Here is a 14,910-nt window from a genome sequence, read left to right as displayed (position 1 = left end):
AGGGTGCCCCTCAGCCCCCCCTAAAAAGCAGCCTACGATTTTGTATTATTTTTTTTGTTTACCCAACTTCGCTTGGCACAGATGGCCACATTAGTGTGCCAATCTGGCCCCAGGGTTCCCAAACCCTACTGCCCCATCTATTGGGGGTCCTGCCCCACCTTTTGTGGTGGCCCTCTCCCCCCACCTCAAATGGCTGGGGGGGGGCCACACCTCATGCAGCCCTCCCTGAGCCTCCTAGGAAGGACTGCATGATGTGCCCCCCCCCCCTCCGTTCGGTGTGGGTGAGGAGAGGGCCACCACAAAAGGTGGGGCAGGACCCCCAATAGATGGGACAGTAGGGTTTGGGCACCCTGGGGGCAGATTGGCACACTAATGTGGTCATCTGCGCCAAGCGAACTGGGGTAAACAACAAAAAAAAATCCAAAATCGTAGGCTGCATTTTAGGGGGGGGCTGAGGGGCACCCTAAATTGGCAGAGAATGATGTACTGCAACGGGGGTGGCCCTCACCACCCACCCAAAATGGAGGGCCCCACCTCATGCAACCCTCCCTGGGGCAGATATCTGCCCCTAGGGAGGGGCATCTGACCCCTGGGAGGGATGCATGAGGTGGGGCTTCCCCTATCTGACGCCAGAGAGGGTTGCATGAAGTGGGGCCCTCCATTTGGGGTGAGGGCCACCCCCCGTTGCAGTACATCATTCGCTGCCAATTTAGGGTGCCCCTCAGCCCCCCCTAAAATGCAGTCTACAATTTTGTATTTTTTTTTTGTTTACCCAAGTTCGCTTGGCACAGATGGCCACATTAGTGTGCCAATCTGCCCCCAGGGTGCCCAAACCCTACTGCCCCATGCAATGGGGGGCCTGTCCCACCATTCTTGGGGGCCCTCTCCCTCCCACCCCAAATGGAGGGGGGTGTACCTCACGCAGCCGTTTGTAGGAGGCCCAGGGAGGCCTGCATGAGGTGCCCCTGCCACCCATTTGGGGTGAGGGGGGAGAGGTCCCCCAAAAATGGTGGGACAGGCCCCCCAGTGGGTGGGGCAGTAAGGTTTGGGCACCCCGGGGCCAGATTGGCACACCAATGTGCCCCTCTGCACCAAGGCAAGTTTCGTAAACAAAATAAAAATGGAAAATGGTGGAACGCTTTTTAGGGGGGCTGTGGGGCACTCCAAAGGGTCTGGGAAGTTTCTAATAGGATGGGGCATTGGCCACCTCCCCCCCAGCCGCAATGGAGTGGGTGCCATGTCATGCAGCCCTCCCTGGGACCATATATCTGCTCCTAGGAACGGACGCCTGAGCCCAGGGAGGAGTGCAGGACAGCCCCCTCCATTATCTGCCCCTGGGGAGGGCTACATGAGATGGGCCGCCCCTCCAATTTGGCCATGTATGAGTTCCCACAGGTATCCTCTTTTGGAAAATGCGTGGGGTTCCCCGTTTTCCTTGCTGGCTTCGACACCCTAGGCCCAGATCTGTAGGTTGCCCACATGAACAAAATGGGCAGTGGCGAAAGGCTTGGGGTTACCACTGGGTTACCCTTTTCCTTTTGCGCCCCCGGTAGGTGCACCCACACATGTGAGGTACCGTTTTCATCGGGACACCTGTGGGAACGCGAGAAGGTAGGCCATGTGTTGTTGGCGGTGTGTTTCGGTGAGTGGCCAGAGCGAAAGAGAATTGTCTTCATTTCCAGCCAATTTCAGAGACATTTCCCTGTGTCCACTCACCGAAACACGTCGTCAACAACAGATGTCATACCTTCTCGCGTTCCCACAGGTGTCCCAACGAAAAAGGTACCTCACATGTGTGGGTGCACCTACCAGGGCGCAAAAGGAAAAGGGTAACCAGCTGGTAACCCCATGCCTCTCGCCACAGCACAATTTGTTCATGTGGGCAACCTACCGATTTGGGCCTAGGGTGTTGAAGCCAGCAAGGAAAACAGGGAACCCCATGCATTTCCCAAAAGAGGACACCCGTGCGAATGCACCGAGGACTGACTTGCGCGAAGCGGCCCAGAATGTATTACCCAGAACCCCAGACAAAGTGAATATTGTGTTTTTTCGCCACCAAATATCACATTTTGTCGGGGATTGTGGCTAATAAAAACTGGGGCAATTTGCACAAGGCAGACCTCTGTGGATTCCTACGGGTGTCCTCTTTTGGAAAATGCATGGGGTTCCCTGTTTCCCTTGCTGGCTTCGACACCCTAGGCCCAAATATGTAGGTTGCCCACATGAACAAAATGGGCAGTGGCGAAAGGCTTGGGGTTCCCAGTGGGTTACCCTTTTCCTTTTGCGCCCCCGGTAGGTGCACCCACACATGTGACGTACCGTTTTCATCGGGACACCTTTGGGAATGCGGGACGGTAGGCCACGTGTTGTTGGGGGCGTGTTTCGTTGGGTGAGCCGAGCGAAATGTGTGGAAAATGCGTTTATTTTCCCACATTTCTGACCTTGCAGGGGTGTCTGGGTAATAAATTCTGGGGCGATTTGCGCAAATCATACCTCTGCGGATTCCCACGGGTGTCTTTTCGGAAATGCATGAGGGTCCCTGTTTTTCTTGGTGGCTGCAACACCCCAGGCCTAAATCTGTAGGTTGGCTCCCCAAACCCTTTGGGGGGGGGATAGCAGTGGTTTAGCCTTATTCCTTCGCGCCCAGGTTGGTGCACCCACACTTGTGAGGTACCGTTTTCATCGGGACACCTGTGGGAACGCGGGACCATAGGCCATGTGTTGTGTTTGTGTGGTTTTCATAACGTTTTGACCCATTTGCTGGTGGCCTTTGCCACACAACCCTTTCATTTCCCAAATGTGACCTACATTTAGTCGCTGCTTTAGGCACCATACACTTTTGTAACCTACACAAGTCACCTACCCTTGAAAAGGTCTGCCTGTGCTCTTTCAAAAAATGTATGCTTGCCGTTCCTCACCACATTGGTTTTCCCGATTTACACATGCTAAGTGCGTCTGTTCAGGCCGTGAGCGTAAAACTCCTGTGTACCATGGCTCAGTGTTTGGCTTGTGGTATTGCTTGTTTTGTAAAACACTACAAAAAATGTGTGCTCTCCTAACTGCAAGATTCGGGGCAATGTAGCGGAGCATTGCTTTTCTCAAAATTCATAGAAGCCATTGCCGTACCAAGCCAACCATGTCCAAAACATACCTTTTGTTTCGGTCATTTTCCCGCTTTTTCCCCAATCTATGGCAGTTTTCCCTACCTAGTTGTTGCCTGACCTATGCAAATCGCCCCTTCCGAAATTTCTGTCCTCCAATTCGGCTTTCCTACCCTTTTCTTCCATTCTGTCCATGCATGTCCAACTGGCAAAAATGGCCGAAATCGCCTACCTCTCACAAAACCGTTGATAACCACATCAAAATATTTTATTTTCGTTTCCACTCAACCTGTTCTTGAAAGCCAGGAAATTGGGGAATTCAGTACAGCAAACCATTCGTTCCTAGCTCTTACAAGGAAAAAACCGCAGGCTTCTTTGTACATCATTTTATTGGCATTTTTTGAAAAAACCCAACATTTTCGCCCTTTTTGCTTATTTTCTCTCACCCTCCTACAGCAACCTAGGATTCCTGGGTGGCGTTACGACCGTCTACATGTGGGAAAAAAAGGAGCCAAATTTGGCCGAGATACCTCATGTAACAAAAAAGTTACAAGCCATTGAATGGCCACATACCGAAATCACCAAAAAAGGCCCTGGCACTGGGGAGAAATACCCATGGCACTTAAGGGGGTAATCCATCGGCAAATGTATTTTGTCCGAGTTTCTTGACAGCCACATCAGTTATGACAAGAGATATTTGAGGGCCAAAAATGCCAGGGACATTGTTTGCGCAGTAACAGGCTGACAAGCCAGCCTATTCAAGGAGTCAAACCCACCTACCCCCAACCCACCACCAAGAGCCAACCTACCCAACAGTCAAACAATAACACACCTGCAAGACCCCTTGGGTCGAAACACGTGTCAGCTGACCACGAGTTTATTGCATCAAGAATAAAATTCCCTTTTTTTGAAAAATCACAATATGAAGAAAAAGGTCTTTAAGAATAAATATTGTTTGCGCGAGATATCTGGGAACACAACTAAGATATTTGTATTTTGTAATAAAATTGAGTGATTTTCCAGTGGCGTAAAACATACATGGCCTAATTACGACTTGGGGCGGTATCCCAGCGTAAATCCACCAGAATGCCGCCCAAACTAATTACTGTTACCGCCACTTGGTCTGGAGGAATTTCTACCGGATTACCACTGGTAGTGGCGGTGTAATTCCCCATTCATACTGAGTCCATATTGAGTCTATTGGACTCAATGTGGCTTTTTTGGCGGAATTACTGCAGCAGAAATTCCGACGATTTCGGCGTCGAGTTGGAGGATTAACCTCCAGGATTTTCCTGGAGGCAAATATTCCACTCCAGGCCTGAAATCGTAAGTTGGCGTAGTGGTAAAGTTGGCAGTAACTCCATTGCAACTTTACCACTTACCTACAAACTCGTAAGGAGGCCGCCATTTTCTCTGCACAGAAGTATGTTTGCAAGGTGCTGTGGCAGATATTGTAGTCTTGGACTGGTTGATGAGTTTTCTGTATAATCACATATGACATATTTTATTTTAGACTAGGGGCCTCATCACGGGTTTGGCGGTAACCCTTAAATGCGGTGGTAATGCTATTACTGCTGCATTTAAGCGTCCTCCAGATCATGGCCCTGGCTGATTTCCCCCCAGCTCTGAGCTGGGGGAAAATCCACTGCAGATTTGCTGTTTTTGGGTGCTATTACCGCCAGCGGGAAATCCGCCAGCGGTAATGGTGTGAAAATTCCCCATTGAGCCCAATGGAGGATGAGAAATTCCCAAATGAGCCCAATGGGGAATGGGAACCGACCGCTCTGCCAAACCCGTGATAGCGCCGGGACTACCGCCCAACTCGTGATGAGGCCCTATGTTTTTGGAAAAAGTGTTGTAAGATTTTTAAAGAATTGCAGTGGCTGGGAAGAGGAAATTCCTTTCCAAACCCTCTTCTGAGATGGTAGCTCACAAAGTAGTTTATCTCATTAGTACATTGCGCTCATGGAAAATAATGCGCGCACAACAGCCAACCGGTTCGCACATAGAGAAAAAAATTAGAGGGAACATTGGTCAAGACTATAGGCCTCCGCCTCGTCTTCCTCTTCCTGGTCCTCATTGTCCCCGTAGTAAGAAAGCCCTGTCTGTTGCTCCAGCATGTGAGTGTCTGTTTCACCGTAGGACTCTGGGTGGTATGCTTCACTTAACAAAGGGTCAGTAAATGAGCCCTGCGCTGGATCCTCAGAACGGAGTCTCTTAGCAGAGGGTTGAGAGGACTTGGACCCCGAAGGGGACGAGGTAGCTGAAGTGCTGGTGTAGCTGTGGAAATAATTAGGGTCTTTCTCATAGAAGTCTGCCATAAATGACATTCTTCTCATTACCCTATCAATGTCGTCAGAACTCAAAAATTTGGAACTAGGGATGACTACAGGATCCTCATCCTCTTCCTCCATGTCCATAACCTGAGCAGTGGGAAGAACAGTTCTTGTCATGGTGACAGGGTCGGGGACCTTGGATTTTTTTAAAGATTTAGGGTCCTTTTGTTTTTCCTTTTGTTGCGAGGTCTTTTCCTGCTGTTTCTCCCCCTTCCCATGGCTAGAGGAATGGTTTCCTGGGCCTTTAGGGTTTTCTGAATGTTTCAACGCCTGGCGTCGAGACTAAGAGGTGGATTTCAACACAGCGTGTCTAGGTTCGGAGTGGGTGCGAGATTCGGAAGTCTTGGAAGACGGCCGTGGAATCTCAGAGGTAGACGTCGAACATGCTACTTGGGGGAAGAGGTCGGATTCGTCTTCTGACGACCGGGCCTCAATAACTTTAGGTAATGTGGCACCCTTAGCAACTGTGGATGGTTGCTGTGTGTCGTGAGGCGACTGTGACCTGGAACGCCCAGAGGACACCGATTCGGCGGACCACTCTCTAGATGCCTTCACATTTGCCGATCGCTCGACATATGTGTCGAATCTCGGCTGGGGTTTGTGTGCTTGGTGGAAGGTGTGTGTTGCGCTCTTGCCACTGGGTGTTGTCCCCATAACTGAACCGCCGGTCAGTCCTCCGAGGTCGGGGGCTTGCGCGTGGGTGCCTGTCGACACCCCTGTGCCCTCGCCGTCCGATAAGGTGGCATCACTGCCATTGCTGAAGGAACCCACTGCATCCATGGCCTCTAGCTGCCTGGCGTAGTGGGCCCAGCGCTTTGTCGAGCGGTCCTCGAGTGTCTTGGCTTTGAAGAGCTTACAAGCTCTGCAATTAGCCTCAGGATCGTCCTATGGGAGGCACAAATTACACATATGGTGTTTGTCTACCGAGGGATACTTACGGTTACACTTTGGGCAGAATTTAAAGGGAGTACTCTCCATATGTCACTATTTGGCAGCGGGCAGGTATATGTAGGAAATGAGTGTGAGTGACCACCCCCCACTCTCCCTACTTGCACAGGGCCTAAGTCAGAGGCCCTCCAAGGCCCAAAGTCCTTTGTGTAGTCTCGACGGCTGTTCTTCCTTGGTCTCGAGTACCGACGTCGATCTTCAGCGATCTTCGAAGTAGGGTTGGAGAACAGGGAATTTTTCTAATTATAATATAAATGGCTAAAAGCCAAGGCAGCTCTGTGATATGCTTCCGACAAATATGGCGGAAAAAACAATCTGAGGGTCCTACGCACGTGAGGGATCATGGGTACAAGTGGACGTCACACTAGCGATAGTATTACTGGCACGACCTAGTTCGACGCCCCTTTTCGAGTTTCGAAAAAAGAAAAAAAACTGTAATACTCCGCAGCTTCCACTAGATGTCGGCCTATGCACAGCATGCGATCTAAGCAGATTCCACAAGCCTCCGAAATATATATATATTGAAAATCGGTATTTTTTCGTTATAAATGTTAAGATATTAAATGTTGTTCATTATTTTCTATTCGTTTAAATCACTGCATACCACAAAACTCTGCATATACTCCATGATGTGCCTTACATTTCAGCACCCTCTACCTCTTTTTCATAAAAAATCATAATAACAAAAGCACATTGAGAATGTGTGTTCAATTGACACTTACATTTTGAAAGTAACTTTACCTAGAAATCACCATGTTTAAGAACCTAGTTCACTTCACAGTGAAATCCTCCAGGCTGCTGAATGTGTGGCCATTTATAACGTCTGAGCTGCCCCACAGTGCACAAGTAATGATGCTCTTTTGTGCGATTTACGATGCGTGCAGTCGATGCCTTGCACACCAGAATCAAAGAAAGGAAGGAGCTGGCCAAGAGGGTCAAGGAGTTGTCTTTCATGGTCAACACCCAGGACAATTACATATACAGTTTCAAGTTACTGTTACTACTGCTACTGTGTGCTCCTTGAAAATATATGCTAAATGCTCTGCTGGTTCATGAGAAGCACTATTAAAAAAAACGGCGGTCACGGACACTGGATGTTTAAATGTACTCTTCTTTACAACTTTGTTGATGTTCTGATGTTGAGCAGATAAACAGTAGTGTACAACATTAGGTTTGAATTTCTTGAATTTCCATTTCATACACACGCCCCGCTCCCTCTTTACAGGAGGCACATTACCCTGTCCAGATCGCTTACTGGGATTGGATGCTATATAAGACAGGTGTTTACATCAGACCCATAACCGCCTACGTTCTCATTCTGATCCTGTAACTATCTCTAGGGCAAACACAAATAACAGGCACATCAACTGGGCAAGCTATTTCACTAGATTCATAAGGATAACGCCCAAGGAGGAGAGGAGTGGTATGTAGTCAGATCAGACCCGGGTACACCATTCATTGACACCCTGACATTTCAAAGAGAACTAAAGATCAGCCAAGTAAGATTTGCTTGAATGATAGCGTCAAGAGATTTTCCACTGCTCCAATTGTACCTTTGACATACCGTCACAAACGTGTAAATTGCTCACACATCTACATGATCGGGACGTGTGCTAAACAGAATTCTGAATTAATTTCATGTTTATTTTAAAATAAAAACAACCCAATTAGAAATTCTAAAAATAGCATACTTACTGAACTGTGTGTGCCTTTCTCTTTTTGATCCTGTAAATTGAATCTTTCCTTTTGTCAACATCTGCATCTTTATTTTTATGTACGTCTCCTTCTTTATTTGTACTAGAAGATGAATTGTAATCTGTACTACTCCTACAATTAAAGCAAGTTAGACCACAAGTGAATGAATGTAGAACTCAGATTTATAAATTCAACTCAGACTTAAGAGCTCAACATTTCCTGAGCTTGCATTAAATATGTACTTTGCACAACAAGGATATTAAAAGTGGTTTTCACTAGATTCACACTTGCACGTTTCTATAGTGACTACGAGAACTAGAGAAGAAAAAGTACACGGAAATAAAAAATATATATTAGAACAGCTTCTGCAGGTGACAGCCAAGCATTGCACCGCAGTTAGAGGACGATTTAAGAAAACCTTAGTCAAAAATGCACAACTATGTTTCCTTAATAGCTTTTAAACGCAGCATGGGAGATTATTATCAGGAGAATCAACACAATCTTCAAGGAAGGAAACCTAGCTGTAGTTTTTTTATCCAGAGAGGGTGGTTGCAGGAGGAGCTGGATCTTAAGGAGCAGAGCAACTGAGAGCAGAGTGAAGCGAGACAGCAGACAGGCCTGAAACAGTGGCTTTGAAGTGGCCTTCCGGTGATCGTCAAGAATGGCCTGGCAGTGATATTACCAGGCCTTCAGGTTCAGGCAGGACCCAGGCGCCTTGAAACACTTGTGTATAGGCGTGTTACAAATGCCATATCATATCATAACCCAAGGACAAGCTTTCCAGACCATTTAGAAGAACGAAACTGACAAGGACTACATCTCCCAGAATCCTCCGCTCCCAGTGGAAAAACAGAGCAGATCTGTGAAACAACTACATATGAAAGGGAAGCAAGACTATTGGGAAACACTAACCAGCCCACAGAAGCACAGTCCCCAGCCAGAGGCGGACGGAGACCCAAACATATCCCTCCCATGTAACACCCAGGGTGTCAAGGAGAAGCACAATTATTCCCTCTGCAGAAACCAGACACACAGAGGACACCACTCCTTTCCCACACAACATACATGAGGAAAGGAAATCTCCGGTTTTCCCCACAATTTCAAACCAGGCAGAAAGAGTGTCTCCTGCAGCCAACAGCCCTACTGAAATCAATGGGGGAAAACAGCCCCATCACAGCGAATAAAAGAGAAAGATTTTCCAGTCCAAAAACACAACTTTACAACTAAGAAACTAACCTTTAAACGGGATAGACATGAGGACTTGTTATGAGTTGAGAGAAACTCGTCCCCGTAAGATAAAAAAAAGAAAAAAAAAAAACACTGAATATACCATCGATGAACCAGAACTATAATAAACTGAGGAGAACCAACTCCCCCCACCTACCCCTGTCACTGGATATTGCACGGCACACGCCAGCTAGGGAACTCCTTCCCCTACGTTGAATGTGGCGCACAATAACACGCTTTTTCTTTTTTTTCTCAACATGTGTTTATTGGCATTTTTAAAGAAACAATCAACATTGAAAATGGCCCACCAACCCCTCCTCCTCTGCCCCCCCCTTCCCGTCATCCTGGAGCCAGATGCACTAACACGCTTTTTATCTATAATATACTACAGATTCTTTTTGAGCTTTTTTGAATAGGCGTCCAACTCGTCTCGCACCCCAACCTCCACAAACACCCCGTGCCACAATGGACTAGGAAACAGGCGGTGTGTATCAATGAGATATTTATCAATTTATTATTTAATGAAAAAGGAAAATAATGAAAACACATCAGCCACCAAAATTGTGACAACACAAATGCAATAACCTATCGAGCGCGACCAAGTGGAAATGGGCTGTTACACTCACTTTTGTTATAATGACAAACAGGAAAATACAATAAGGTTGAAATCGACTGTTCACTCACTTTTGTTTTAATGAAAAAACAGTAAAATAACAATTCCACACAAAGTGATAGGACCACAGTTTAGCACTCCCCCTGCAACAGTCAAGCTCAAACCTCAATTAAACTTAATTCCTTTGAATGGAAGGCTGTGGCAAGGAATAGGAATATAGGGGGAAAAAAAATCGGATTTGGGGTGAAGCCCACCACCACAAGATGGGAAGCCAGCAAAGAAAGGGAAAACCTGGTTTTGGAGCACAATGGCATAATGGGGTTTTGATTATTATTCACAACTGCTAAGGGACAGAATAGAAGAACATTTGTAGTGCTTACACTTAGGAGATAGGTAAGCATTTAGAGAATACTAATCAGCACACCAGGGAAAAATAGATATGAAGTGGGAAAATCGGTTTTTGGGAGCAAGCAAAGGCAAAGGGAAAATAAGGTGGCAAATGGAAATTCGTTTATACTGGGGCTTACAGTGACAGGCAGTTAAGGGATGGGGTTTAGCTTACAAAAGGAAAATCGGTTTTCAAGGACAGAGGCACGTAACAGGTAGACTTCTAGGCAAAAGGGATTTCTCACAATGGGAACAACGGTTCATGTTTAATAGGACCGATGCAAATGGAATTCATTTGGTGATGCACACAATACACAGACTAAATTGGTTTTTAGTTACAAGGAGACATTCTTTTGAGGCAACACTTTATAACAATCAAATACAAACACCAGGAACAAGATGGTCGATTTCGAATTTCAACAATCTTTAACCGTGAATTTCAATGGGGGAATTAATTGATTTACTTAAGACAAATACTAAGGACTTACACAGACAACAGAGAGGTTTTTCAAAGGAGATATGCTAACATACACAGGCAAAAAAGAGATTCTTCTATGGGGAGATGACTGGATTCCACTGGCAATTTGGGGTTTTCAATGGGGTATTGGATTAAATGTACTACTACCAAAAATGAAGGGCTTATACAATTTAGGGCTGGGGTTACATGCTACTTACAAAGCAAGCCTTGGTTTAGGATTCAGGAAAGCCAGTTGGATCTCAGGACACTCTGGACAGAAAGGGCAAGGGGTCTGGTCACTGCACTCTCAAAGATGGTAAGGTTAGGCAGCCTTCTCTGCATCCTCCTTTTCCTGTCTCCCGGTTTTGGTGTCTCCTAAATCCTAGTACAGACCCCCTTATATAGCAGAAATGACCTCAATAATTTTATAATCTAGGGGGAGTACCCTGTAATTATCCCTGCCGCTCGGATAGGACTGTTACCATCCCTCTCTCCGCCCCCTGGCAGCATTGGTTCAGAGGAGGAGAGCACCATCTGTCTGTTTGCATATATTACCCTTCTTTGTTATCATTGCAACCTTTTTGGCAAAAACTAAGTATGTATCATAACTTCATACTTCTACTAGCCACTGCCATATGAAACATATATTCGGTTTGAGCTAGTCATAGGGAATTAGGTAAGCCGATAGCCAACTCTGTACGATGTAGCATATGTTTGTCCTTTTCATACAAATGTACAACAGTTATGAGTCTGCAAATGATCAAGCATGTTCCCAATTTCAATTACCACCTTTTCATCAAATCTCATAATGGTCACATGTTCAGATCAGCCAGAAACCTACTCTAACTGGCCATTACAGTCCTCAAGATCCTAGGAAAATGCAATTTATATCTTTAAAACCGCCTGAAAATGACATGAAAAAATGGCATGAAATTAAATGAATCCTCATTCGGATTGCTGCGCAAAATGCCTAAAAATGAAATCAGTCTTTTAATGTCAATTGGGAGTGTCTTGTTCCACCTGTGGGAGGGCCGCTTTATCCCCCACAACCATCTGTCTTCCTCTGGGCTCAGCCGGTGACTAGAGATTTTTACGAGTCTACCACTGGGAAGAACAACCCCAACAATGAAACCGTGAACAAAGCTTGCTGCATCCTCCTGCACCTTTGAATTGCCCAGTGAAGCTCTGCTGCTGTGCTAAAACTTCTTTTTTTGGATCAACTAGAGAATCTCCAGAAGAGACTACTTCTTCCCTTGGGTTAGTGGGACCAACTAACCCCAAGATGAACTCCACTGGATCATCTTCCCCGACTGGCTGTACTTCTTTGCTGCTGCAGAAACCGAGTGCCAGGGGTCGAGAAATCGAATGCAAAGTCTGTGATCCGGCCAGAAGCTCCAGGAGTCTCCTAAAGACCCTCCAGAAGCAGGACTCCCAGAGCTTGAGTCCAATCAGCAGAGTGCAGGACTCCAGGAGTGAAGGAAGCCAACCGGTTCCAAGCTCCACAGTGGTGATGTTTACAGAAGGTTGAAACCGCAAAATGCTGCTCATCTGAGAAGAGCCCGTAGCTGCCACGGACCTACGAATTGCTGCTGCAGGAGTCCTCCAGACGTCCTCCCTCTTGTCCCCATGACTGAGGCCCAGAAACTCAGGATCTGCATCAATGCAACCAGACAGAAGCCAGCTGGACCACTCTTTTTCAAACCAAAGGTACTGTTCCGATTTGGGGTACTTACCTCAGTGTCTTTAGCTTTGCTCTTCTCAGTTGAGAATAGCAGTAGCTACTTTGATAAGAGTTGATTTCAGCTCTATAACAGCGTGCGCCACTACAGTGATTTTTCTTCGAACAGACTCTCTAGCTTTGGCCAAGACTTTGCCATCTAAGAAGGGCCTCAGCTCCATAGAGTCCATAGACATGCTCCAATTGACTGTGGCTGTCCTGGCTCTCTGCAGACTCTACTAGTCTATTTGACTTTGATACTTACTGTCCCTCACAGGTGATAACTTGGTTTTGAACTATTATTGCTGGGAAAGGTTTTTATCTAGACTTCATTGGAAGATTTAAGTGCTCACATGCTCCGAGAACCTGTATATCCCTTTTCATTCCCTTTCCTTTCTACAAACCTCAGAATCTACAAAGTGTTCTAGCAATATATGAATGCCATTACTGTCCTAGTTAGTGAAGTCACCTCAGAGTGTAGGAAGTGTGTAAGAAGCATCTCCAAAGAGTATCTACTAACTTTGTGTTGATTCTGGAAAAGTATATTTGATTGTTACATATATTGCCCTTTTTAAAGAATGATTATTTAAAACTACTGTTAAATAATTACTTATGACAAAAACCTTGAGTGCAAGTGTTACTTGGCTACTTGTATTTGTGGATGTCATTGCTACAGCTCTACAGCTCACATTTACCCCTCTTGAGATAAGCTTGGCTGCTCAGTCACACTACCAACTTGTGTAGTACAGGCCTATACCAAAAGGTGGGTTACCTAATACCAAGGTGACAAGTGTTATGTAGTCTCCCACAGGGTTACTACATCAATTCTTGCCTAACGAGGGCCCTGATGGAGCCGGACCCCCAACACAAAGTTATAAAACTGACAAAGTGGGAAGCCGGCACCGTGAAGGAGACCTCAGAACGGACCAGAAGTCTCAGAAGTGCACACTCCTCGCAGGACATCCATAGCATGGCCGTAGAAGTAGGCGTTTACTGCGACCAAGGGTAGGTAACTACACAAATGAGTAAAACCTCCTTGGTCCCATCGACACTGCTGTCCTCTCCACCCCACCCTTATCCTCTGATGCCAGAAACTGAGGCGTATATCGCAGCTACTCTGGAGGTGGTCCTGGAGGCTCCTCCAGCAGCAAAGTGTGGTCTCAAATTTGACCTCGAGGGGTCAAGCTACCGGCCACCCTATTGACTCTCCCTTTATCGACGTTGAGTGTGCGCGGATTGACAAAGAACCTCTTGACGACCCTCCTCATTATCTTCTGTCAGCTGGCGGAACAACGCAGAACTTAAGGCCGACAGGCTTTCAGAGTTGACCTGAAAATACCTGTATACAGGAGGAAATATTCTGCACATTTACAACAAATTGTGACCAAAAGCAAGTTTCCTCCTGAACAGAGGATTCATGGCTTGCGATAGACCAAATTCAACAAAACGTGGAACTTACTGGTCTCAGGGGAGAAAGCAGCATAGCACAAGAAAATGGCAACACACTCCAGCAAGAAAAACTTTATGCCGGCACAAAGGCGTCCTCTGCACCCTCGGTCCTTAGTAGAAGAGGAGGCAGCCATACAGATGACTAAAGAAGCTATTGAGTTGCCTTTCAAACTCTACTGCCCCTTAGAGACAGGTTCTTACTCTGACCTACATAAAATAATGGATCCCTTTGTTGTGCCAGCGAATCGACCGGTTCAGACCAAATGGAAGTGTAAAGAAGGGCTGTCGCAGATCCCTGGGGTGGGAAGCTGAGTAGGCTCTCTTCTACCCCCAAAAAAAGAAATGATGGGTACCACCAACCTCGACTCGAGCTGCTCTGAAATAACAGCTCCTCATGCAATTGCTGCCAGAGAACTGGCGGACGGCAAACTCTTGGAAGGCTTGGTGGTCTTTGACACTTGGACCTCGACCCCAACTGGTAGTTTAAAAACAAGCGCACCAATGGGGGCAAGTGCGCCCGCTCAAAAGAGACAGTGCCTAAGTTCAAACCACTCACTGATTGAGAGAAGAGCATCTGAAGTTTGGTGTGTCCACCTAACATCCACAAACTAACTTACCTCAATGATTTACCCGACACGTGTTCACCATCCGAGTGGCAACCCCCCTCACTTGTAAACTGCGACCTACACCAGACATTGATACCCAGAACGAAAAGATCAAATCACTTATGGCGCCCATCAACTTGACTAAGTGTGCTAAACCTGGTACCAAGGCAACAAATCCGAGGGACCCCGTTGGAGGTGGCATCAATAAATCAAGGAAATTCATCATCTGAAATCAGGTTTGGAATAAGATCTGAAGCTGTCCCAACCTACGACAACTTCCACAAAGATCAAGTAGCCCTCCGGTGGAATACACTGAGTAAATGATCTCGAACCCCCGCAAACCAATCTCCGCCTCCTGCAGATCAAGTGGGAGGC

The 14,910-nt window shown here is 46.6% G+C and overlaps 1 protein-coding gene across 3 annotated transcripts in view; it reads right to left on the bottom strand.

Annotated features, from left to right (window-relative positions):
- Window positions 1-14,910, bottom strand: part of TERF1 (telomeric repeat binding factor 1) — a 529,145-nt gene that overhangs the window by 248,703 nt on the left and 265,532 nt on the right. For all 3 annotated transcript variants that reach the window (XM_069621207.1, XM_069621208.1, XM_069621209.1), the window contains one exon: window positions 8,081-8,212. In XM_069621207.1, the coding sequence (XP_069477308.1) occupies window positions 8,081-8,212 (132 nt within the window). The remainder of the gene's footprint in view (window positions 1-8,080; window positions 8,213-14,910) is intronic.

This window comes from Ambystoma mexicanum, chromosome 5q (genome assembly GCF_040938575.1).
Source record: "Ambystoma mexicanum isolate Mex_15411 chromosome 5q, UKY_AmexF1_1, whole genome shotgun sequence".
Taxonomy (NCBI): Eukaryota; Metazoa; Chordata; class Amphibia; order Caudata; family Ambystomatidae; genus Ambystoma; species Ambystoma mexicanum.
Note: the sequence above shows the minus strand (reverse complement) of the source record. Positions and strands in the feature narration are given on the sequence as shown.